The 23,774-nt window shown below is 42.2% G+C and overlaps 1 protein-coding gene and 1 non-coding gene across 2 annotated transcripts in view; both read left to right on the top strand.

The window, feature by feature from the left end:
- Nucleotides 1-21,049, top strand: part of COPA (coat protein complex I subunit alpha) — a 42,033-nt gene extending 20,984 nt beyond the window's left edge. Inside the window, exons 8-33 of the mRNA XM_012749154.3 lie at nucleotides 457-556; nucleotides 1,181-1,316; nucleotides 2,231-2,313; nucleotides 4,384-4,534; nucleotides 5,429-5,495; nucleotides 6,420-6,495; nucleotides 8,406-8,488; nucleotides 9,167-9,306; nucleotides 9,868-9,953; nucleotides 10,070-10,208; nucleotides 11,125-11,287; nucleotides 11,394-11,540; nucleotides 12,309-12,498; nucleotides 12,620-12,715; nucleotides 14,245-14,333; nucleotides 14,538-14,661; nucleotides 16,026-16,115; nucleotides 16,293-16,402; nucleotides 16,855-16,932; nucleotides 17,102-17,170; nucleotides 17,744-17,880; nucleotides 18,144-18,330; nucleotides 18,414-18,524; nucleotides 18,854-19,015; nucleotides 19,846-20,040; nucleotides 20,363-21,049. Of these exons, the coding sequence (XP_012604608.2) occupies nucleotides 457-556; nucleotides 1,181-1,316; nucleotides 2,231-2,313; nucleotides 4,384-4,534; nucleotides 5,429-5,495; nucleotides 6,420-6,495; nucleotides 8,406-8,488; nucleotides 9,167-9,306; nucleotides 9,868-9,953; nucleotides 10,070-10,208; nucleotides 11,125-11,287; nucleotides 11,394-11,540; nucleotides 12,309-12,498; nucleotides 12,620-12,715; nucleotides 14,245-14,333; nucleotides 14,538-14,661; nucleotides 16,026-16,115; nucleotides 16,293-16,402; nucleotides 16,855-16,932; nucleotides 17,102-17,170; nucleotides 17,744-17,880; nucleotides 18,144-18,330; nucleotides 18,414-18,524; nucleotides 18,854-19,015; nucleotides 19,846-20,040; nucleotides 20,363-20,422 (3,069 nt within the window). The 3' untranslated portion in view covers nucleotides 20,423-21,049. The remainder of the gene's footprint in view (nucleotides 1-456; nucleotides 557-1,180; nucleotides 1,317-2,230; nucleotides 2,314-4,383; nucleotides 4,535-5,428; nucleotides 5,496-6,419; nucleotides 6,496-8,405; nucleotides 8,489-9,166; nucleotides 9,307-9,867; nucleotides 9,954-10,069; nucleotides 10,209-11,124; nucleotides 11,288-11,393; nucleotides 11,541-12,308; nucleotides 12,499-12,619; nucleotides 12,716-14,244; nucleotides 14,334-14,537; nucleotides 14,662-16,025; nucleotides 16,116-16,292; nucleotides 16,403-16,854; nucleotides 16,933-17,101; nucleotides 17,171-17,743; nucleotides 17,881-18,143; nucleotides 18,331-18,413; nucleotides 18,525-18,853; nucleotides 19,016-19,845; nucleotides 20,041-20,362) is intronic.
- LOC142869647 (U4 spliceosomal RNA) lies at nucleotides 19,129-19,269 on the top strand. Its single transcript, XR_012918227.1, has one exon. It is a non-coding gene; the product is annotated as a U4 spliceosomal RNA (small nuclear RNA).
- Nucleotides 21,050-23,774: the final 2,725 nt, after the last annotated feature.

Genomic DNA, 23,774 nt, shown 5'->3' with positions numbered 1-23,774 from the left:
AGAATGAAAAAGACAAAGTCTTAGTATTATACAAAAAATAGTTTTGACCTTGCAGATTTCCTAAAAGGATCTTGGGGTTCCTCCAAGGGTTTCCAGGTCACACTTTGAGAATTTTTGCATTGTTATAAAATTGGTCTTATCCTTGAAATGTTAATTGGAGAAATAAGATATAAGTAGATAAGTAAAAAATAAGGCAGTATATACTAAATGCAGATGAAACTACGTGTGGGGTTGGAAATACATATTTGGAAATTCCTATGAGAATTTAGTATAATGTTGGATAGATTGACATACTAATTCTGATGTTCAAAATCTTAGAGCAGCATAGTCTCTTGAGTCTTTTCACATGAAGAATAAATGAGAGACATCTTTTATAACCACCAGCGTGGTTCATTGATTTGCTTTGAGTAACAGTTATAAAACTGTTTTAGAAGAACAACTGATTTTTTTCTACAGGGTCATGATCGTGGAGTAAACTGGGCTGCCTTCCACCCCACTATGCCCCTTATTGTATCTGGGGCAGATGACCGTCAGGTGAAGATCTGGCGTATGAATGGTGAGTGAACCAGTGGCAGCATCACCATGTCTAAGAAATTGACTGCTGGTCAGCCAAGTAAAGTAGCCAGGTCTTCTGGACTTTGCTCTTTTTTCCTACCTTAGGTGATTATCTTACACTAATCCTGGGATCACAGAAATTACCCCTTTCCCTTTTTTTTTTTTTTCCCTGTGGTGGGGTCCTAATTTTGAGGAGTATGAACATAAGAGTAAGAATTCATCCGTTCATTGACAAATATTTATTGCATACCTACATTTTACTAGACATTGGCAACAACATTGGAGATACAGTGGTGACTAAAACAGATAAAGCCCCTGTCTTACGGAGCTTGCATTTGTTCTAAAATGGCAGCTAGTGACAGTTACTATCAGGACAAATAAAATAGAGTAAAGGGATAAGCAATGATGGAGAAGAGGTGTTACAATTGATAAGTGGATCAGAATGAAAGAACAGAGAAATATGTAAAGTTTAAGAGCCTTAAATGAAGAAAATTGCCCTATTAGAAGTTCCTAATTTCACATTTTGTAGTAGTACCTAGCACTCGATTAAAAACATGTCATATCTCCAAATCCCAAAATTATAGTGGTAGGGAATTGTGATGACCTAATTCTTTTTGTCCTTTAGAATCAAAGGCATGGGAGGTTGATACCTGCCGGGGCCATTACAACAATGTATCCTGTGCTGTCTTCCACCCTCGCCAAGAGTTGATCCTCAGCAATTCTGAGGACAAGAGTATCCGAGTCTGGGATATGTCTAAGCGGTAAGGGAGTCATTGATGTTGTGTGACCAATCCCAGGGGAATGCCCCTTTGTCTTTCTTACTCTCTCTTTTAAAATTAGATTAGAATATTTCTTTTGTCTCAACATCTTCAGCATGTAGAAAAATCACATCTTATGTTGTGGAAACCTGAAGAGACCTAGAGATCGGCTGGTGTTTACAAATTTTCCGTTAAATAGAAGTCACCATGTGTATTCTTCTTCTCCTCTAAATTTAAACATGTTGTTCTTCCTCCCCTTTCCACTAATTCTGTAGCTAGAGAAGAAATAAGAAATGAAAGCAATACAGTAGAAAATTGTGATAAATGGAGGAAATTAAAATATCAAAATAATATGGTCGGTTTGATTTTTCTTCTTTGTATTCCTCGGTAGAATTTTTTTTTATATTTTTCTTTTTATTTCATCATATCATGGGGGTACAAATATAGTTAAGGTTACATATATTGCCCTTGCCACTCCCCCCCCCCACTGAGTCAGAGCTTCAAGCGTGTCCATCCTCTAGATGGTGCGCATCGCACTCATTATGTCAGTATACACCCATCCCCTCCTCCCCCCTCCTACCTGCCTGACACCGGATAAAAGTTTTGGGGTTTTTTTGACATTTTGGTAACATTTTGTATTTTTGCCTCTCCCTAAGAAGGGTTAGAGATATGCCCTTCCCCTCCACAATGCTCACCACATTCCTAAAATGTGGGTCTACCCCCTCATCCCTGGTGAATACTACCACCATTTGAGCACCAATCGTCGGTAGAATTTATCATGACTACCTTTACTTAGGATACACGGTTTACTCTCCTTGATTTACATTTTTAATTAGCTTACTCAATATTCTTATAAATGATGGGTTAAAGATGTCTGGGAAGTTAATATTTTTCTTTGTGTACTTTTGCTTTCCTAGGACTGGGGTTCAGACCTTCCGTAGGGACCATGATCGTTTCTGGGTCCTAGCTGCTCACCCTAACCTTAACCTCTTTGCAGCAGGTAAAGGCCATTTCCTCTCTTTCTTAATTGCTTCACTTCAAAGTTTTTAAGAATTGAAAGTGATTCTCTATTAGCTTTGTCTCCAGTAAATGCACAGTTGGATGACAAGGAGAAGCAAATTCTCAGAGCTACTTAGTTGAAGCTTTTTTTCCCCCCCTTGCCTCCTTGGAGTAGTGTTCTTTCTCTACCAAGATCCATTTAACAATATAGCCCATACTCTTTGGCTACTAAGAGCTCACATAGGAGGCTAATACTGGATATTTATAGTTCTCAGACTGAGAAGCTAGGAGTTAAGTTTTATACATTCATTTAGCAGATACATACTGAGTGCCATCCCTATTCTGAGTGCTGGTGTTGTAGCAGTGCATAAAACAAAGTCCCTGCCTTCATGGAGCTTGTGTTTGTAATAAGGGGAGATAGACCGTAAAACAATATATATATAAAATGATGCATGGTGAAAAATGCTTTGAAGAAAAACAAAGGTAAGAGGTATGAGAGTGTGGGATCTATTTGATATTGGGTGTTTAGAAAAGTGAAAGGGAAAGAGATCGGGAACAGCAAATGCAAAGATAGGATGTTAGAGGTGCTTAATAGCATGTTAGAAGAACATCAAAGAGGCCAGTTGGAGCACAGTGAGTAAGGGACTAAGTAATAGGAGGTGAGACCAGGTCAGATTGTGTATTGTATTATAGGCCATGGTTAGAACTTTAGATTTTCTTCTGAATGAATGGAAAGCCATTGGGAGGTTTTGGGTAGGGAAATGGCATGATCTGGTTTATGTGTAGAGAGCAGATAGTAGGAGGGTAAGAGTAGAAGGGTTCTCTATAGCTGTGGTCCCCAATCCCCAGGCTGTGGCTCATTACCAGTCCGTGGCCTCTTAGGAAATACCACACATCACTGCCTGAGCTCCGTCCCCACCAATCCCTAGTCTGTGGAAAAATTGTCTTCTGTGAAACTGGCCCTTGGTGCCAGAAAGGTTGGGGACCACTGCTCTAAGGGATGGATGATGCTAGTAGGGAAAGAGCAAAACATTTTTTAAAAACAGAACCATATAGGCTTTTTAAACTAAAATTAATTTTTTCAGCAAATACTTTTTATGATTCTTTAAAGGGACAGAGTCTCCCCCTGTTGTCCAGGTTGAAGTGCAATGGTGTAATCATAGCTCACTGTAACATCGAACTCCTGGGATAAAGTGATCCTCCTGCCTCAGTCTTCTGAGTAGCTAGGACTACAGGCACAAGCCACCATGCCTGGCTAATTTTTAAATTTTTTTGTAGAGGTGGGGTCTCACTATGTTGCCTCACAGGGTGGGTCTTGAACTCCTGGCCTCAAGTGATCCACCTGCTTTGGCCTCCCTGAGTGCTGGGATTATAGGCATGAGCCACCATGCCCAGCCTATGCTCTTTTTATATGCTAAGGACTAGGGAAGGATGGAAATTATTATAGTTTCTGCCTTCAGGGAACTCTACTTTCCCTAGTATAGTAAGGGTGATAAATGATTACAGCCCAAGGCGATAAGTACTATAAGAGAGGTTAGTGCAGAACTTTAGGGGAACACAGAGAAGAGCATGTCTAAATGTGGCAGTATGAATAGTATTAGGAAAGGATTCGCAGTGAACTACTTGAATAAAGATTCTAATAATTGGCCGGGCCTGGTGGCTCACGCCTGTAATCCTAGCACTCTGGGAGGCTGAGGCGGGAGGATCGCTCGAGGTCAGGAGTTCAAAACCAGCCTGAGCGGGACCCATCTCTACTAAAAATAGAAAGAAATTAATTGACCAACTAAAAAAATATAAATATATATATATATACAAAAAATTAGCCGGGCATGGTGGCACATGCCTGTAGTCCCAGCTACTCGGGAGGCGGAGGCAGCAGGATCACTTGAGCCCAGAGATTGAGGTTGCTGTGAGCTAAGCTGACGCCACGGCACTCACTCTAGCCTGGACAACAAAGTGAGACTCTGTCTTGCTTTGTGTTTAGCATATATAATCTTCATCCTTGTGTATCTCCTGTTTCCAGCTTTCTTGCCTATAGCTAATTCTTTCTTCTCTTCTTCTTCTCCCCCAGGCCATGATGGTGGCATGATTGTGTTTAAGCTGGAACGGGAACGGCCAGCCTATGCTGTTCATGGCAATATGCTGCATTATGTCAAGGACCGATTCTTACGTCAGTTGGATTTCAACAGCTCCAAAGATGTAGCTGTGATGCAGTTGCGGAGGTAAATCAATCTTGTTTCCTCCCTCTAAACCCTTTTACCTGTCACTGTGATACAATACCCACAAACAAGAGTCTTCTTTTGAACATTTTGGATCTCATTTCCTGTCATAGATGGAATCCCCATTAGATGAGCCTGTTCACTTTAAACCCTAGGAGCATTGTAGGCAAGGAGTTCCCCTGTTGAGAATGCTAGTGACCCTGTGGATAGGAAGTCATACTATCATAGTTTGCCAGATCTCTTGCAAACCAGAGAAAGTTTCTTGGTAGAGAGTAGCCCAAATGGTTAACAGGGTTTTTTGCTTTTATTTGGCATTATTCTGCTAAAATGCACACAATTCTAAACTGGAATATGTGTCCCTGGAATGATAACCTCTGGGATGTCTGGCAAAAGGAACTGTCCTTTTGGAAAGCCAGCTGCATCAGCATTCTGAAACATTAATGGTGGCAAACTTTGGCATGAGGGTTTGATAACCACCCTCTAGCATCACTACAATAAAAAGATGGGTTTATGTGAACACTGAAAGGGACAGGAGAAACCAGCCAGAGACAAATCACATCATGTTACTCTGTGGTGTCCACTGCAATTATGTGTAGGAATTTGAATCCAAGCAGAACAAGTCCCACTCACTACAGTAACCCTACCTTCTATTGAATAATTTGACTTCTTGTACAGTTTACTTTTTTAAACTGTTTGTTCAAAGATGAGATAGGTACATTCCTAAGCCTTAAAGGAAGGAAGAGAATAAATGCAATATTTATTTTTATTCCTGATTATAAAAGTGATAAGTATATATATGTAAATATTGGCTAAGTAAGAAGTACAGGGGTAATTCCTTTCTTCCTTCTATTCTTATGCCTTTTCCTTGTTTTCTGCTTTTTCTATATATCTCTCTAGTGGTTCCAAGTTTCCAGTATTCAATATGTCATACAATCCAGCAGAAAATGCAGTCCTACTCTGTACGGTAAGTAACCTATGGAGTTGTCCTGGGTTTCCCCATTTTCCTTAGGTCTCTTTCTCATGCCCTTAAGGGATATTTAATGTCTCCTTATAATATAAGCTATTTAATGGTCATTTTGCTAGAGCTAACACAGTGAAAGCTCAGAAGCTCAAACCAGGTAGACTTTAGTTGTCATAAACAAATTGAGCATTTGTAAACTTGTATCTCTCTTGAAGCTAACAATCTCTAAATTTAATGGAGTATCAAGATGAATGACCTAGATCACTAAAAGTAATTTGAGAGAATGTTTATGACTATATCTTGTGTTATCTTTGTCCCTTCCTTTGGGTGAAAATAGAAGAACTGTTGTGATTTTGAGAGGGAGTTTTTTTTTTACTGGGGTTGCCTTCAGAGTCATCAAGGAGCCCTCCCCATGTCTTGCCACACAATTTGCTAAAGAAAAGAAATGACATCCTAATTTTAGTGCCCTGGTGGCCAACTTAAAAAGAATGAAAACTTCTCTTTCCCCATATAACTTTTAGTGTTTAATCTCAGTCATTCTTTAATATTTAGCAGTCCCATATTCTCTTGGCAATTTTCTTTGATATCTTTTTTTTTCTTTCAAGCATACTTTTAAGTTGATGAGTACTCAGGTGGGGCACTAGAATATCAGGGTCTTAGTTTGTTAATTTGTAGAGTAGAGAGCAATTCTTGCTTTCATTGGAGGTTAAGGAAAATAAAGTGACATCAATGCCGAGTTGTTTGGCAAAGAGCCCTATAATTCTTAGATATGGAAGCATTCAAATGCCCACTAGATGAAGTGTGAGAAAAGTATGGTTTCAGATTGTTGTCTGTGCAATGGAACTGTTTTCTCTGTCAGAATAAACTGGTAAATTGGTGTCTTGGCTGCCTCTCACTAACATTATAATTTCCCCTTTTCCTCTACAGAGAGCCAGCAATTTAGAAAATAGTACCTATGATCTGTACACCATTCCCAAGGACGCTGACTCCCAGAACCCTGATGGTAAGCATTCTCTTTGTCTACCTCACTCTGCCTCCAGCTCTCCTCACCCACAGCATCACTTCTCTTCAGGTTTTTACACATTCCATCCCCAGGCCGTTGCCACATCACTCATGTCTGTTGGCAGGTGCTGCTAACAATTGCATCAGAGGCAACCATGGTGTGAAATATTCATGTTCCTCCTCCATTTTATTACCCCAGCTAGATATATATATTTTATAATTTGGTTATTAGAAACTCTCCATTTTCTCTTTCAGCACAGCATGTTATCCTAGTTTATTGTCAACTGAGATGACTTTCACCCTGGTAGTTTCATTTATTTAAAAATGTGGTTCCAATCTTACAATGTCTCATCCTGGGACTAGGGATTTATACTCTCCCATCCACGTCCAGATCCGATTTGCTTCCTTTTGCATGTCAAAAAGATGAGGCTGCTAACAGCCCCACACCCCACCTGGGATCCTAGGATCCAGCTGAGACCCCTGTGTAACTCTTCCATCACCACCATCCCTTACTGATATCCTTGTGATTAGAACTTGCTGACAAAACATTATTGGAATGGGTTTGACTATTGCTTATGCTCCTTTCAGTGCACTTCCTCCAGTGGCTTTGTGGATATTGCTAGGTCAGAGGTTTATTCTTCAGATCCCCACTCTTACTAGCATATTTTCATGATATTTTTAGACCCCATCAACAAATTCCTGAGAACCATTTTACTAGCTCTGTTCCTTTTATGGAGACCACTGGGTAATATCCAGTGTTCAATTAGGTAATAACCATTGTTGCTAATTGACTTACTCTTTTAAATGTGATCATGAAAAGAGAAAGAAAACCTGTATGTATTTAGTACCCATAAATCAAATTCCCCTTTATAAATTAGTCAGTTAAGCCATTTGTGACTAAATCATGTAATTTAGTCCCTCCCAACTCATTCCCTTGCTTCCCCCCCATATTTGTTTGCAAGTAATAGAGTGTAAAATATCTTTGTTGTTGTTTTTTTATTACCACTTTTATTTTCTCTACTCCATTTCTAAGGGGAGATAATAAAAGTGCAGCCCAATAATGGGCAACAGAGAAGAGGAAGAGAAAAACCAAAAGCTTAAAGAGTATGGTTCCCTGGACCCTGGAAAAATGGAAATATTGGTTGTGATAATAATTAGTTTTGTAAATTGCCTGCCCACTCCAGGTGCCAGAGAAGTAAAAGGCAAGGCTGTCCAGCATGTTCTGTCCACTTTTCTGCTGCTTGAATAGGCAAAAGAGTATTTTGATGCATTCTTCTGCTTATCCATCTACAAGTTTCCCAGAGAGTGGAACATCCATTTCAAAATTCTAATCAGGCAATAAACTGAGGAATATTTTGCAACTCTCTTCAGGGTGATAAGAATCTGCAATTGACATTTACAAAGCAACAGCTTGGTGCTAAATACTGCCCATCACTGAGCTCTGTGTCAAGGTTTAGTTAGGAGTGCTTTGCCCCACCCTGCCCTACTTGGAGGTCTGCATTTGCATGTTAAAAGCAGCAGAGCAGCTGCATCCTGGGGAGGGGGTCCTATGACACTGACAGGCTGCTTGTTCTGCCACAGCTTGGCCAGGGTGGCCCTGCTCGTTAGCTTGATGGAGTGTGCTGTCTCCCAAGATGGGCGGCCCTTCTGCCAGTATGTGGTGTTAGCTGAAATGCAGCCACTTGGCCTAGAGAAAAGAGGCTTGGCAAGGGTGGAGGTTGGAATTTGGAGGGGACTGGTGGGGAAAAGTCACTTGACAATAGCCCCAGGTTATGGCTGAATTAGTTAGGAAGCAGCTGAACTGGCAAAGCCAAGATGGCAGGCAGCAAGACTGGCAGCTCCATGGCACCTGACTCTGTCACCTGCCAGTGGCTCACCACATGCTCCCGCCTTTGGTTTTGTTCTTCTCAGCCCCTGAAGGGAAACGATCCTCAGGCCTGACAGCCGTTTGGGTTGCTCGAAATCGGTTTGCTGTCCTAGATCGGATGCATTCGGTGAGTTAAGACTAAAAGCAGAAACTAATTTGGGGGGTGTGGTTGCAGTGGCCTGTGTGTTGCAGAATAAAGAGCATCGTTTCTTCCTTTTCTCCCCTGGGCAGCTGTGATCTTCATGTATTGGCTCTACCTCTATCCCTAGCCCTATGCCAATCCCCTTGGGGGAAAAAGACTAAAATTGATATAATTAGGTTGATGATCACTGTGGCTCAGGTCCTAAGAACCATGCTACAGTCACTCTTGACTTCAGGAGCCAGAAAAGCATCAAATTTGAAGTGGGTGGACTGGATGAGGAGTAGTTCTCCCTCGTTCTACTGCCTCCATTGGTACTTGAAATGTAACAGGTCTAGCACAAGATAAGCAGTGCTCTCTCAAGAAAATGTTTAACAAACTGTAAGCCCCAAAAGCTCTGTTGTCTCTGTCTGGTTGATTGAGGAAATCAGACTTTAGTCGAACTTTTCAAAATGTTTTAATTGGGCAGGGAGAGGAGGGGTATTAAGGCTCTTGGAGAGGATCTTGGTTGGAGTGGTCTACCTGGAGTGGTAATTGACTTGGACAGGGGAAAATCTGCTCCATAGTTTATGGAAGGTAAGGAACAATTACTGAGGGACATCATTAGTGGCCATTATCTTATGTACACAATTCTTCTCTTAACCCCATTTTTAATACTCATTTCAGCTTCTTATCAAGAATCTGAAGAATGAGATCACCAAAAAGGTACAGGTGCCCAACTGTGATGAGATCTTCTATGCTGGCACAGGCAACCTCCTGCTTCGAGATGCAGACTCTATCACACTCTTTGATGTGCAGCAGAAGCGGTAATATGTCTGGTGCCCCTAAGCAGACAGGCAGATAGTAGGGGAGAGTGTACATCTTTAGTAGGAGCTTTCTTTTCCCTAAGTAAGTTTGTCTTCTGGCTTGGCCACTTCTTATGCTATAACTCCAAGACTCTTTCTAGCCCTTTTTTCCTTTCCATGATCACCCTCCATCCTGCACATACACACTAGTGTTACAGCAAAGAGGCTTGTTTATCTGTTTTTACAGTACTTACCTAAATAAAGATTGCTGTTGGGGCTTAGAATGAGGGTGACACAGAGATTAATAACATAGTTCCTGTACCTAAAGGAGCTTATGATCCAGTAGTGAAGATATGCACAAATCCTCAGTAATACAGGGGAATGAGGGATAGGAGGTTGAAGAAGGGGGAAGTAAGTGCACAGTGTAAGCCAAGATGTTTACATCATTAAGCTACTATGTGGGGAATTTTATGTGATATTACATTAAGAAATTGGGATTTACATTAATTTAGGGTTGAAAGGATGTAGATCGTAGCCTGAGATAAAAGAATCAGATCCATTCATGTTTGCCCTCTATCTCAGGACTCTGGCATCCGTGAAGATTTCCAAGGTGAAATATGTTATCTGGTCAGCAGACATGTCACATGTAGCACTACTAGCCAAACATGGTAAGTCTTCATTATATCCACCTTGATTTAGAGACCAGTCCCTCCCTCCCCCATCCCTGCCAGTGTATTGCACTCACCCTATCCAACAGAGCACTCATGCCCTTTGCCTCTTACAGCCATTGTGATCTGTAACCGCAAACTGGATGCTCTGTGTAACATTCATGAGAACATTCGTGTCAAGAGTGGGGCCTGGGATGAGAGTGGGGTATTTATCTATACCACAAGCAACCACATCAAATATGCTGTCACCACTGGGTAAGTTAATTATCTGGGATACAGAGTGGGAGAAGGCAGTTTCATGAAATTACTGTCCTGTCTTGAGATGTGGGTAAAGGCCCTCATCACTGTTCTTCATGGAAAAGCCTTATCTGGCATATATATGGTAGGGGCATCTAAGCATTGTTTTCTCAACTATTTTTAAAACTATGATGAAATATAGTACATATGCAGAAAATTGTATAAATTATAAATACACAGAATAGCAAATAAGTCATGTAGTGAACATCTGTGTAACTGCCACCCAAGCCAAGAAATAGAGCGGTTCTGACAACCCAGAAGCCCTTTGTCCTGTTGTGGGTCCTGTTGATCACAGCCCCCTTCTTTCCCACCCAAAAATAACATTCTGATTTTTACGGTGATTTCTTTCTTGCTTTTCTTCACAATTTTACCACCTAATGTTTGTTTTTTTTTTTGAGCAGAGTCTCACTTTGTTGCCCAGGCTAGAGTGAGTGCCATGGCGTCAGCCTAGCTCACAGCAACCTCAAAATCCTGGGCTCAAGCAATCCTCCTGCCTTAGCCTCTGAAGTAGCTGGGACTACAGGCATGCACCACCATGCCCAGCTAATTTTTTCTATGTATATTAGTTGGCCAATTAATTTCTTTCTATTTAGAGTAGAGACGGGGTCTCGCCCTTGCTCAGGCTGGTTTTGAACTCCTGACCTCTAGCAATCCGCCCACCTCGGCCTCCCAGAGTGCTAGGATTACAGGCGTGAGCCACCTCGCCCGGCCTATACTGTTTTTTTATTTCGGCATATTATGGGGGTACAAATTTTAAGGTTTCAATAAATGCCCTTTCTCCCCCACCCCCCACAAGTCTGATGTTCCATTTCTTTACAGGCTGTATTTTTCCCCTCACTTACTGAAAATTGTGCCCTCTATCCCCTATTCTTAGGGACCATGGAATCATTCGAACTCTGGATTTACCCATCTATGTCACACGAGTGAAGGGCAACAATGTATATTGCCTAGATAGGGAGTGTCGTCCTCGGGTACTTACCATTGATCCCACTGAGTTCAAATTCAAGCTGGCTCTGATCAACAGAAAATATGATGAGGTATGAAGGTGGGGATGCATACCAGGAGTATTAAGAGGGACAGCACTCTTCTTTTTTTCCTGTAAGTGATCTCTACTTCCTGCCCTACCACACCCCAAATGTCTAGGTACTGCACATGGTGAGGAATGCCAAATTAGTAGGCCAGTCTATTATTGCTTATCTCCAGAAGAAGGGCTATCCTGAAGTGGCACTGCATTTTGTCAAGGATGAGAAAACTCGCTTTAGTCTGGCGCTGGAGTGTGGAAACATTGAGGTGAGAGGAATATGGTTATCAGCCCCATATTGCTTTAGAGGAGGTGAGAGGGTTACGGTAGCATTGGGGTGGCATTATCTTGGGCTTGCTTCTTTAGCCAGAATAATGAAGTTTGGAATTTTTTTAGTTGTTGGGTTAAGCTCTCTTTTAGCTATTTGCTTATCTCTATTTTTTCCTGTCTCTGCTTCTGCCATAGATTTGTACCATTGTCATTCTGAATTCAAAACTTCTATGTTAAAAGCCAGGTATCATGGGATTTGAAGATCTCATTATTTTCTTAACACTTAATCTTGCTGACTAGCTACTTATATGGAGTACCTATTAAGTTTTGGGGCTCAGATTATATAGGCATTATTTTCAAAGGGGGAAAGTGCTTAGGGAGATTGTTTTTTTAATTCAGAACCTCCTCCTTTTATTATTTCTTCTTTTTTTCCTAAAGTCCCTGTGTATCTTCAAACCCTTTCAAGTAGGAAATAAGGTAGCTAAGCAAAAGCTGCCCTTATGGAATCAGCAACTGCTAGGTGATTCTGTTGTAAAGTAACTTTCTGAGGAGGATAGTGTGATGTGGTTCTTCTGTCCATGGATTCAAAGGGGTGCTATTTGTTGATAGGATTTTCAATAGAATTAGATTAAAAGCTAGGAGTGATTGAAAATATAGGAAGTTCCTTGGGAACTTTATTTAGAGGCAAATGTTTTGACTGCAGAGTCCCTGGTTTTGAATCACAGTATTCTCCAACCTGTTAACACTGATCCTGGGGATTTCTTTAGATTGCTCTGGAAGCAGCCAAAGCACTGGATGATAAGAACTGCTGGGAAAAGCTGGGAGAAGTGGCCCTGCTACAGGGGAACCACCAGATTGTGGAAATGTGCTATCAGCGTACCAAAAATTTTGACAAACTTTCCTTCTTGTACCTTATCACTGGCAACCTAGAGAAACTTCGCAAGATGATGAAGATTGGTGAGGCCCCTGAAACTAAGGATGGAAAGAGGGTTCTTGGGAGAAGGAGGAGGATGAATAGAGGATAGAGAGAACTTAAGAGAGAAGACATAACATGGTTTCTCTTACTGACTTGATGCAGCTGAGATCCGAAAGGACATGAGTGGCCATTATCAGAATGCCCTATACCTGGGTGACGTGTCAGAGCGAGTACGGATCCTAAAGAACTGTGGACAGAGTAAGTATCTGTCCAGAACCCACCGGCTCCTTTGGAGCCTTAGCAAGTGTTTTCTCTTTATGTTGAGTTATTTTTATATAGTGGTGTGTGATTTGTCTTTATTGTGCATTTTTTCAGGAGAAACAACATGCTCCTATCATGCTTAAATTTTCTTCAAAGCCAAATGGAGGCGCAGCCAGAATATTCAGTCTGGCCAAACACCCTTAGAAAAATACTCATGGGGAAGATTGGAGGTTTTAGAAGGCTTAGAATGGATACTCTAGTAAATATATTTGGTTGGAATTTTATTCCTTTACTTCTAATTCTAGAGGTTTCACTCATTATGTATTCATTCAAAATATACTCTGTATTCAGAGTATATTTTTTGAGTACCTGCTATAGCATTATACTAGCATTTGACATGCATTAGGGAACAAGAAAGGTGAATGATGTGGTTTGGACCAAGGTGCTATTAGTGGAGGAGTAAGGGTCAGATTTGGGATACATTTTTTTTTTTTTTTTTTGAGACAGAGTCTCGCTTTGTTGCCCAGGCTAGAGAAAGTGCGGTGGCGTCAGCCTAGCTCACAGCAACCTCAAACTCCTGGGCTCAAGCAATCCTACTGCCTCAGCCTCCCAAGCAGCTGGGACTACAGGCATGCGCCACCATGCCTTGCTAATTTTTTCTATATATAGTAGTTGGCCAATTAATTTCTTTCTATTTATAGTAGAGATGGGGTCTCGCTCTTGCTCAGGCTGGTTTCGAACTCCTGACCTCAAGCAATCCACTTGCCTCGGTCTCCCAGAGTGCTAGGATTACAGGCATGAGCCACCGCACCTAGCCTTTGGGTACATTTTGAAGGCAGGGACAACATGATTTATTGAAGTACTAGATATGAGATGTGATGGAGACAAGTCAGGGATGATGCCAAAGTTGTCATTAACACGATGATAGATGTTAAAGATAAGCAACTGTATTAGTTATCTATTGCTATGTAATACCATTGCCCCAAAACTTAGTAGTTTAAAACAAACCTTTATCATCCCACAATTTGGGATATGGCTTAGCTAGGTACCTCTGGCTCAGTGTCTCTCATGAGGCTATAGTCAAGGTGCTGGCCAAGGTGCAGACATCTCAAGGCTCAACTGGGGGAGAATCCACTTCCACACTCACTCACATGATGTCGGCAGTCCTCAGGTCCTTGCTCTTTGTTGTCTGGGAGACATCAGTTTCTTGCCTTGCTGGCTTCTCCATAGGGCAGTTCACATGACAAGTGGTCTCCCTCAGAGCAAGTGAACAAAAGACAACACCCAGGATAAAACCCACAGTCTTGGTAATCTAATCTTAGAAGTGACATCCCATCACTTCTGCCATGTTCTCTCCATTAGCAGCTAGTTAATAAGTCCAGCCCACACTTAGGGGGAGGGCATTACACAAGAATTTGAATTTGAATGCCAGGAGGCAGGGATCATGTGGTGTTCATCTCAGAGCTGCCTGCCACAACAGCATTCACTTGGTGTACCTGTACCACAAAGTCTGTTTTTTTCTATAGAGTCCCTGGCCTATCTCACAGCTGCTACCCATGGCTTAGATGAAGAAGCTGAGAGCTTGAAGGAGACATTTGACCCAGAGAAGGAGACAGTGAGTCTTTACTTACATATTGTTTCTGATTATAGGATTAACTCTGAGGTCTTGGGAACCATTTAAAGCTATAAATGTCACTCTCCCACCTCATTACTCGGGGAGGCAGAGAAACAAATAAGATCAAAGGAAGCTCTATAACTTTGCCTACATGATTTCTGAGAGCTGTTTGCTTTTTGTCTCTTTTCTTCTTCTGCTGTTCAGATCCCAGACATTGACCCTAATGCCAAGCTGCTTCAGCCTCCTGCACCTATCATGCCATTAGATACCAATTGGCCTTTATTGACTGTGTCCAAAGGATTCTTTGAAGGCTCCATTGCCGGCAAGGGTAAGTGCCCAGTTCGGTCATAGCATTTTTGTTGTATTATGTTTTGTGAAGAACTGTCCTAAAGAGTACCATTAGTAATTAGTTTCATCTGTCTTTTTTTCTGTATGAAGCCTCATGAAGCACTAAAATGCCAATCAGAGTTATAGTGTAGTCTTAAAAACTAAATAAAAGCATTTTGAGATCATTAAAGAAAATTTGGAAAATGGGGGGGTGGAGCAGGGATGCCTTACTATTCCCTTAGGTTTTACCATATGTATCTAGTCATAGTCTCTGTTCAGTATTTTATTATTCATGACATAAATCTTCGGCTGCTGGCTGGGTGCTATGGCTTACACCTGTAATCCTAGCACTTTGGAAGGACAAGGCAAGAGGATCACTTGTGGCCAGGAGTTTGAGATTAGCCTGGGCAATAGTGAGAGCCTGTCTCTACAAACAATAAAAAATTTAACTGGAAATGGTGGCACACACCTATAGTCCCAGCTACTTGGGAGGCTGAAGTAGGAGGATCATTTGACCTCAGGAGTTTGAGGTTGCAGTGAGCTATGATGATACTACTGTACTCTAGCCCACGCAACAGAGTGAGACCCTGTTTCAATTAGAAACAACAACAACAACAACTTCAGCTACCTCTAATTCTGTTATTTGGCTATGTGCAGATGTGTGCTACAACCCTCCACCACTCCCTTACTCTCCTCCTGTTTCTTGGATGTGTCTCCTAGTTCACTTCTGAATAAGGGCTTAACCCTTTACACTCGCTTGCTTTTTTGCCCAATTCCTTTATTCTACTTGGGATTTAATTTTTTAAATACCCCAGATTTTACAAAGTGCAGCAGTAGAATAAAAAACTGGAGTTTCTTTTCATACAAACTTATTTATTTGGATTTTTTTATATTTCAAATAATTGATATATTCAAAGAGTAATTTTAATTTCTATAATTTTTGCTAACCATGTCGAATCACACTCGACATCCGAGTGCAAAGGGTTAAATAGACCCCTGGACATTTTGTGCCCAGCACTGCTCTTTCCTCTGTCTCCTCCACCTACTCTATGTTCTAAAGCCCTGCCAAGCCATCAGGAAGAAATTTGAAAAGGCTGTTAAGTAAAAAATGGTGTAATAGCCAGTTTTTGGTAACATGAAGGCCAGTTGCATCCATCTCTCTTATATTCTCTTCCTCTATGAAACCTATTGCAAGTTAGCATAACATATATACCACAAAAATAAATGACACATAAAAGTAATAAGTGGGCAGAACCTTGGTACCTGATTTTGAAGGAATGCAGCTTGCCTGCAAAGAAGGCCATATTTCAGAATCTCAGACTTGCTGGGGTGTAACAAGCTTCTTTCTGTTCCTTCCTTCTGTAGGGAAGGGAGGAGCACTGGCTGCTGACATTGACATTGACACTGTTGGTACTGAGGGCTGGGGAGAAGATGCGGAGCTGCAGCTGGATGAAGGTAGGAGTGCTGTTTTAGGACTGTTCTGGGAAGAGGGATTCCCTGGAATAGGACTGGGTTATGGAACAGTTCTACAGGCTTCCAGACCATAAAGCCAACCAGGATTCCAACATTTGGCTTCATTTGCTAAGATTGTGCGACTATCCAAATCTATTTTGAGTGTGATTTTCCTTACAGATGGGTTTGTGGAGGCCACAGAAGGTTTGGGGGATGATGCTCTTGGGAAAGGACAGGAAGAAGGAGGTGGCTGGGATGTAGAAGAGGATCTAGAGCTCCCTCCTGAGCTGGTATGTAGAATTCTTACCCTTGTGAGGTTCTTTCCATTCCTCCCTGTGGAAGCCAGTGGCCTTACTGTTCCCTACCCCTATACTGAAGACTCCAAAAGGAAGGGAGTCTAGACCTTTCTTCTGATCTGATGCTTATCTCCCATTCAAAGAAGGAAGAATGAGAGTCAGAGGCCTTATCCTGATAAGGCCTTCTTCCATCTATCCTCAAATCAGATGCTTTTGTCTCATTTGAAAGAAGAGTCAGGGTTGTACAAGTAGTAGCTTCTGAAAAGGCAACAAGCTTTTTGCTGTGTCATTTTGTCCCTAATGAGGTGGCTCCTATTTTGGGGATCTTCTCCCACAACTAATACCCTTCCTCCTCAACAGAGGCAGGGAATAAGGTAAATGTTGTGTTTTAGATTCATTGGAACAAAATGGCTTAAAACGTGACTGAATTTTTGTTTTTCTTCTAGGATGTACCCTCTGGGGCAGCGGGTGGGGCTGAAGATGGATTCTTTGTGCCACCAACCAAGGGAACAAGCCCCACTCAGGTAAGCAGGAAAACACAGCCCTGTAGGGATGAGTATATCTGAGCTGGCTAATACTTGATTAACATATAAAAAGTGTTGGATATTTTTGTACTATAGGTATGGAAGAGGATAGTTTGGGAAGAGAAGGGGCAAAATATTTACTTGGCTTGGGTTTTTGGTTTCTTGTTAGATCTGGTGCAATAACTCTCAGCTTCCAGTTGATCACATCCTGGCAGGCTCTTTTGAAACAGCCATGCGGGTAAGTCTTCTTAAAGTAATCTTGGCTCTTCCTCTTCAGTGTGCCTAGCTCAGGGTCACAGGGAGATAGATGATTAACTGATTTTAATCAAATGGAAATGATCCTACTCAAAGGGCAGAGGTATATATTCATCATGGAAGCCCTTGGTCTTGCTTAAGTATACCTACCTCATAAGGTCTTCCTCTTGCCTGCTTTACATTTGGCATAGCAATCTCTTAAGGTGGATCCGTCAGCCAATTCCACCTATTTCCAGCTTGCCTTCTAGCTCACATCAGTGAAGTTAGCACCCCTTCCTGAATAGGTATATGTTTGAACACTAAACCATGTATTATAATAAAATTAACAACAATAATAGCAACTGCAACAACCACTAACATTTATTCAATGTTCACTATGTGCCAGGCACTATCCTAAATATGTTATAGGTATTATTAAATGTGGTAGGGTCTTATAATTAAGTGTCTATAACTGATGAGGAAACAAGTACAGAGAATTTAAGTACCTTGCCTAAGGTCAATTAGTTTTTAAGTGGCAGGACCAAAAACCTTATGTTTCTTTCCTTCTGTGTCCCAGCTCCTTCATGACCAGGTAGGGGTAATCCAGTTTGGCCCCTACAAGCAGCTGTTCCTACAGACATATGCCCGAGGCCGTACCACCTATCAGGCTCTGCCCTGCCTGCCTTCCATGTATGGCTACCCTAATCGTAATTGGTAAGGCTCCTTGCTCCTTTTTTCCAGGAGGTTTTGGTAGGTATTTCAAATAGTAGCCTCAGTGACACAGAATCACCTCAGAACCAGGGTTTCCTAGTAGGAAAAGATTTTTGGTTTGTTATTCTATGGGGTTTGGGGTTTATACCTACTGCCATCCTATCTCCAGCTAATTTCACAGGATGATGGCTATGATGATGTTTGCCAGAAAAAGTTGAGTCCTAGTTGGCTACTGACTATCCTCCTTCCTACTTTTCCCTTTCCAGGAAGGATGCAGGGCTAAAGAATGGTGTACCGGCTGTGGGCCTGAAGCTTAATGACCTCATCCAACGGTTGCAGCTGTGCTACCAACTCACCACAGTTGGCAAGTTTGAGGAGGCTGTGGAAAAATTCCGTTCCATCCTCCTGAGTGTGCCACTTCTTGTTGTGGACAATAAGCAGGAGATTGCAGAGGTAGGAGGGGTCTAGCCACTGTGCCAGTCCTGGGCACCCCTACATTGTCTCTCTTCCATTACCTTCCTCTGCCATCTCTCCAGGCCCAGCAGCTCATCACTATTTGCCGCGAGTACATTGTGGGTTTGTCGATGGAGATAGAAAGGAAGAAGCTGCCCAAAGAGACTCTAGAACAGCAGAAGCGCATCTGTGAGGTAAGAGCTATGGAACTGTGAGCATTACATAGGCATCCTCCCTTTCTCCCTCCATTAGGTCTAAATTCTTTAATTCCAAACCCAGATCTGACTCTGGGGGAGAAATTTGGGTCCATTTCTGCTTGAGGAAGCTACATTTCTTCACGCTATTTCCTTATCTCATCAATCCTCCATAATTAGGAGGACTCCTAGTTATGGAGGGTAACTCTTTGTTTTATGGCTAGTCCTGTTGTTGTTCTGTTTTGTTTTTTTGCCCATGTAGCAGGTTAGAAATGACCTGTACTAGCTATGGCATCAGCCTGGCATGTATTCCTCTTTCTGTCCACCAGATGGCAGCCTATTTCACCCACTCAAACCTGCAGCCTGTGCACATGATCCTGGTGCTGCGTACAGCCCTCAACCTCTTCTTCAAGCTCAAGAACTTCAAGACAGCTGCCACCTTTGCTCGGCGCCTGCTGGAACTTGGTCCCAAGCCTGAGGTGGCTCAACAGGTAGGTGGGAACTCTTTCAGTGACCAAAGGGGAGCCAGATATTATTCTCTTACATGGAAAGAGCAGACCAAAGTCCTTGCCTCTGAAATAAAGCAATATATAATATTCAACCAAGCTTTGCGCAGTGGCAGTATCGTAGCCAATGAGGTTTATCCGAGGCGCGATTATTGCTAATTGAAAACTTTTCCCAATACCCCGCCATGACGACTTGAAATATAGTCGGCATTGGCAATTTTTGACAGTCTCTACGGAGACTGAAAAAAAAAAAAAAAAAAAATATTCAACCAAAAAAGCCAACAGAATGCCATCCTCTGTTTACTTACTGACCTAGGTGCTTCTTTTTGTTCCTGGAAACTGAATTTAATTTATTCATAGATGCCACTGGCGTAAAAGTGATCTGCAACCTGGAAAAGGCTCTGTCTCACTTGAAAGGAGCCCCAATTCTATCCTTAAGCTTCAGATATCCCAACATAACCACCACTAACTATCACATACACATCCTATTACTTGTGCCCTCCAAAAGCATTCTTCTTGGGTGATGGAAGCCTGTTTTATCCCTTTCTGGGGCCTGACCCTGATAATCCCCAGACTTGATGGAGGAATGTGGGTCTAGATCCATCAGTCTGCTTTAGTACTGAGAGGGGGAAAGCTTGATACAACAGGAATGGTGACTATTAACTATTCACATACATCCTGTACAGAGGTTGGGACCTGTATCCACATAATACAGTTGCATCTCATATCAAAGGAATTACCAGTCCATGGTAATGGGATCCTTAGAGTTGCGTGCAGTTTTCTGTCCTAACTAAAACACTCCTTCCTTCTCCTAGACCCGAAAAATCCTGTCAGCCTGTGAGAAGAACCCCACAGATGCCTACCAGCTCAATTATGACATGCACAACCCCTTCGACATCTGTGCTGCATCTTATCGGCCCATCTACCGTGGAAAGCCAGTAGAGAAGTGTCCGCTCAGCGGGGCCTGCTATTCCCCTGAGTTCAAGGGTCAGATCTGCAAAGTCACTACAGTAAGTACTATTCTCAAGAAATATATTTAATTCTACCTCCCTAAGCGATAAGAAAAAAGAAAGAAATTTAAGAAAAAAAAATATATATGGTATTGAAGGAAGAGGAAAGAGAAAGCATGATGGTCCTTTTTTTCTCTTGTATTCCCCCTTAACTCCACTGAGGTGTGCACTAGAGAAAGCTTGAGTTTCTCCCCATTGCTCTTTACCAATCAGCAACAAATATACCCATCTACCGTGCTCATTGAGGGGTATAGGGAATAAACTTTCTAGGGTTCTTAACTTCAGGAATCTCTAATTTGTTCCTCTGTTTCCTCTTCTGCAGGTGACAGAGATTGGCAAAGATGTGATTGGTCTAAGGATCAGTCCTCTGCAGTTTCGCTAAGGCCCCCTTTGTGTGTGTGGGTCAGCTACCATATGTTCCCCCCAGAACGTATTAATCTTTATATTCTCCTTCTAACACCACTGCCCACCCACCTACCCCCACTCCAGCCCTGCATCTACCCTTCAGATTATTGATATTTGACCCTCTCTGCCCTAAAACCTAGTGTCATTTTTTTCTTCTTCTATGGCAAATCAAAATGTCGAAACTTGACTCTTGAAGACATATCTTCTGAAGTTGACTACAGTTATGGTCAGAGTTGGTCTCTCCTTTCTCGCTTAGCTCCTTCAAGGAACAAATGAATACTCTATAACGAACATATGTTTAGTGAATTCCTTCAGTATTTATTCCTCCCCTCCCCACCAGCTTTGTTTCTTTACTAGAGAGTAGTAGGATGTGATAAACAAGGTGCCGTTTTTTGAGTCAGTCATACCAGCTCTTACCATTTCCTATTTTCCTTAGGCATTTAAATTCCCAGGCAGCGTACCCAGAAACTTAAGGTCTGAGAAGAAATCGTTTGGTTTTCCAAAATGCACACCACTTGTGCATAACCACTTGCTATTAATTTGTCCTTTACAGCCACTGTTTTCATATTTTGTTTCTTACACTAAATAAATTTCTACAAGAGCTTCTTGGCTTTCCATTTATTTCCTGAACATACTCGTATTCTTATTTACCTCATGCAGCTGTCCACCAAAGCAGATACCTTTCTCTCAGTAATTTTTTTTTTCTTTTATTCTATGTTTTTTTTTTTTTTTTAGAAACAGGGTCTTGCTATGTTGCCCAAGCTGGTCTCAAATTCCTGGCCTCAAGCAATCCTCCTGCCTCGGCTTCCCGAAGTGCTAGGATTACAGGAGTGAGCCACCACACCTGGCGCGATAATTAGTTTTAATTACAACATAATATTCACTATTGAAAAAGGAAGAAAGCACATATTTTTCATAGGCTATATGTGAGGCATAGACCTAAACTGCTATGAGGATGATAGAAAGCAAGTAGCGCCCCTATTTTATTTTTGATTGCAACCTTCCATCTGTTGCTAATTGTAGCCAGTATTTATTGAGCACCTACCATGTGCCTGTCACTGTTTTTGATATTTTACATGTTTTACATATATATATGAATAGTTAGTACTTTATGTTGTATTACAATGATTACATTGGCAATTGAGTATTTTGCTTGTCACATACTAAGAATAACTGGAGTTCAATAGGTAGCGGGAGCACAGAGTCAACCCCCAGAGAGCCCTGAGCAGTTCCACTGCTGCTGTTGGCCTAATTACCATTACACATGGGAAGGAGCCATAGCTGCCACAGCTGGCCCCAGTCACCATCACTGCAACCATGAGCAGTGAGGCCGAGACCCAGCAGCCACCTGCCACCACTACCCTCTGCGCTGCCAACACCAGGCCTGGCACCAGGCAGCAGCGCAGGGAGCAGTGGCCTGGGCAGTCTTACATCAGCAGTACCTGCCTTTGGGGACAAGAAGGTCATCACAACAAAGGTTTTGGAAACAGTAAAATGGTTCAGTGTAAGATACATGGTTTCATCAGCAGGAATGATAGATATCAAGTAAGATGTATTTGTACACTACACTGCTAGCTAGGCTGATGCCAAGGCACTCTAGCCCAGGCAACAAAGTGAGACTGTCTCAAAAAAAAAAAAGATTCTTCTGTCATACTTGTGTGTATATCTAATCCAACCTCTAGCCTAACCCCAGTCAGCTACTGTACAGCAGGTGTTAGTCCTGATTTTTCTCTCTGTCCTGCACTGTGCCTAGCACAAGTTGTTGTTTGAGACAGGATCTTGCTCTCACCCAGGCTAGAGTGCAGTGGAACAATCATAGCCCACTGCAGCCTCCAACTTCTGGACTTGAATGATCCTCCTGCCTAAGCCTTTAGAGTAGCTGGGACTACAGGCACGCGCCACCATGCCTGGCTAATTTTTATTTTTATTAAGATAGAGTCTCACTCTGTCACCCTGGGTAGAGTGGAATGGCATCATCACAGTTCACTGCAACCTCAAACTTCTGGGCTCAGCCAATCCTGCCTCAGCCCTCGAGTAGCTGGGACTACAGGCGCATGCTACCACACCCGGCTCATTTTTTCTGTTTCTCGTAAAGACGGTCTCACTCCTGCTCAGGCTGGTCTTAAACTCCTGACTGCAAGCAATCCTCCTGTCTCCCATAGTGCTAGGATTACAGGCATGAGCCATCATGCCTGGTCATCAACTAATTTTTAATTTTTTTTTTTGTCAGAGTCTTACTTTGTTGCCCGGACTGCAGTGCCGTGGCGTCAACCTAGCTCACAGCAACCTCAAACTCCTGGGCTCAAGCAATCCTGCCTCAGCCTCCCAAGTAGCTGGGACTACAGGCATGTGCCACCATGCCCAGCTAATTTTTTGAATATATAATTTTAGTTGGTCAATTAGTTTCTTTCTATTTATAGCAGAGACAGGGGTCTCGCTCTTGCTCAGGCTGGTTTCGAACTCCTGACCTTGAGCGACCCCCCCCTCCTCAGCTTCCCAGAGTGCTAGGATTACAGGCGTGAGCCACTGCGCCCAGCCTAATTTTTAATTTTTTTGTAGCGATAAGGTCTTCCTATATTGCCCAGGCTGGTCTTGAACTCTGAGCCTCAAGCAATCCTGCCTCAGCCTCTCAAAGTGCTGGGATTTCAGGCATGAGACACAGCACCCAGCCTCAGCACAAGGTATTCTCTAATTGCTAAAATGGATTTGTGTCTGAAACAGTTGCTATGTTCTGACAGATCTAAATAGAACAATTCCAGAGGAGGGAAAGGAAGCCTAGAGTTTATCTGAGCATCCCTCATTGTTACTCAATTGGAGGTTGGGTTCTGTATGTAGAAAAGGAGATAGGTCAGGGAAAGCAAGTATATTCAAATTGCCCTCTTGCTCAGTCCAAGGCCCCAGAGTCTCTTTTTATAACATTGAGTTCTAAATCCCTGGCCCTATGTTCTTTAGTCAGACAGTACTAATAGAGAATAGGAAATGAGAGAAATCCACTAGATTCGGCAAATATGCCTAATTACAGTTGGAGAGAGCAGAGTGGCCAATGAGTGCAGTAAGTTTTAAGGTGTAGCTTAGGAGCGGGGGATACAGCAGTGAAGACAACAGACAATCCTTGCCTAAATCTGTGCTTAAATTCTGCAAGGTGGGAGGCAGACTATAAACAAGTACTGTCTATGTTATGACACAGTATGTTAGATAGTGTTAATGTTAGGGAGAAAAAGAAGGAAGGGACATAGAAAGTGTGGATGTGTGTGTGTGTATTGGGACGGGTTTGCAATTTTATTTAGTAAGGCCAAAGCGCTTCAGAGAAGATAACATTTGAGTGATAT

This window comes from Microcebus murinus, chromosome 2, assembly GCF_040939455.1.
Source record: "Microcebus murinus isolate Inina chromosome 2, M.murinus_Inina_mat1.0, whole genome shotgun sequence".
NCBI classification, from domain to species: Eukaryota; Metazoa; Chordata; class Mammalia; order Primates; family Cheirogaleidae; genus Microcebus; species Microcebus murinus.
This window is presented reverse-complemented; position numbering and strand designations above follow the sequence as displayed.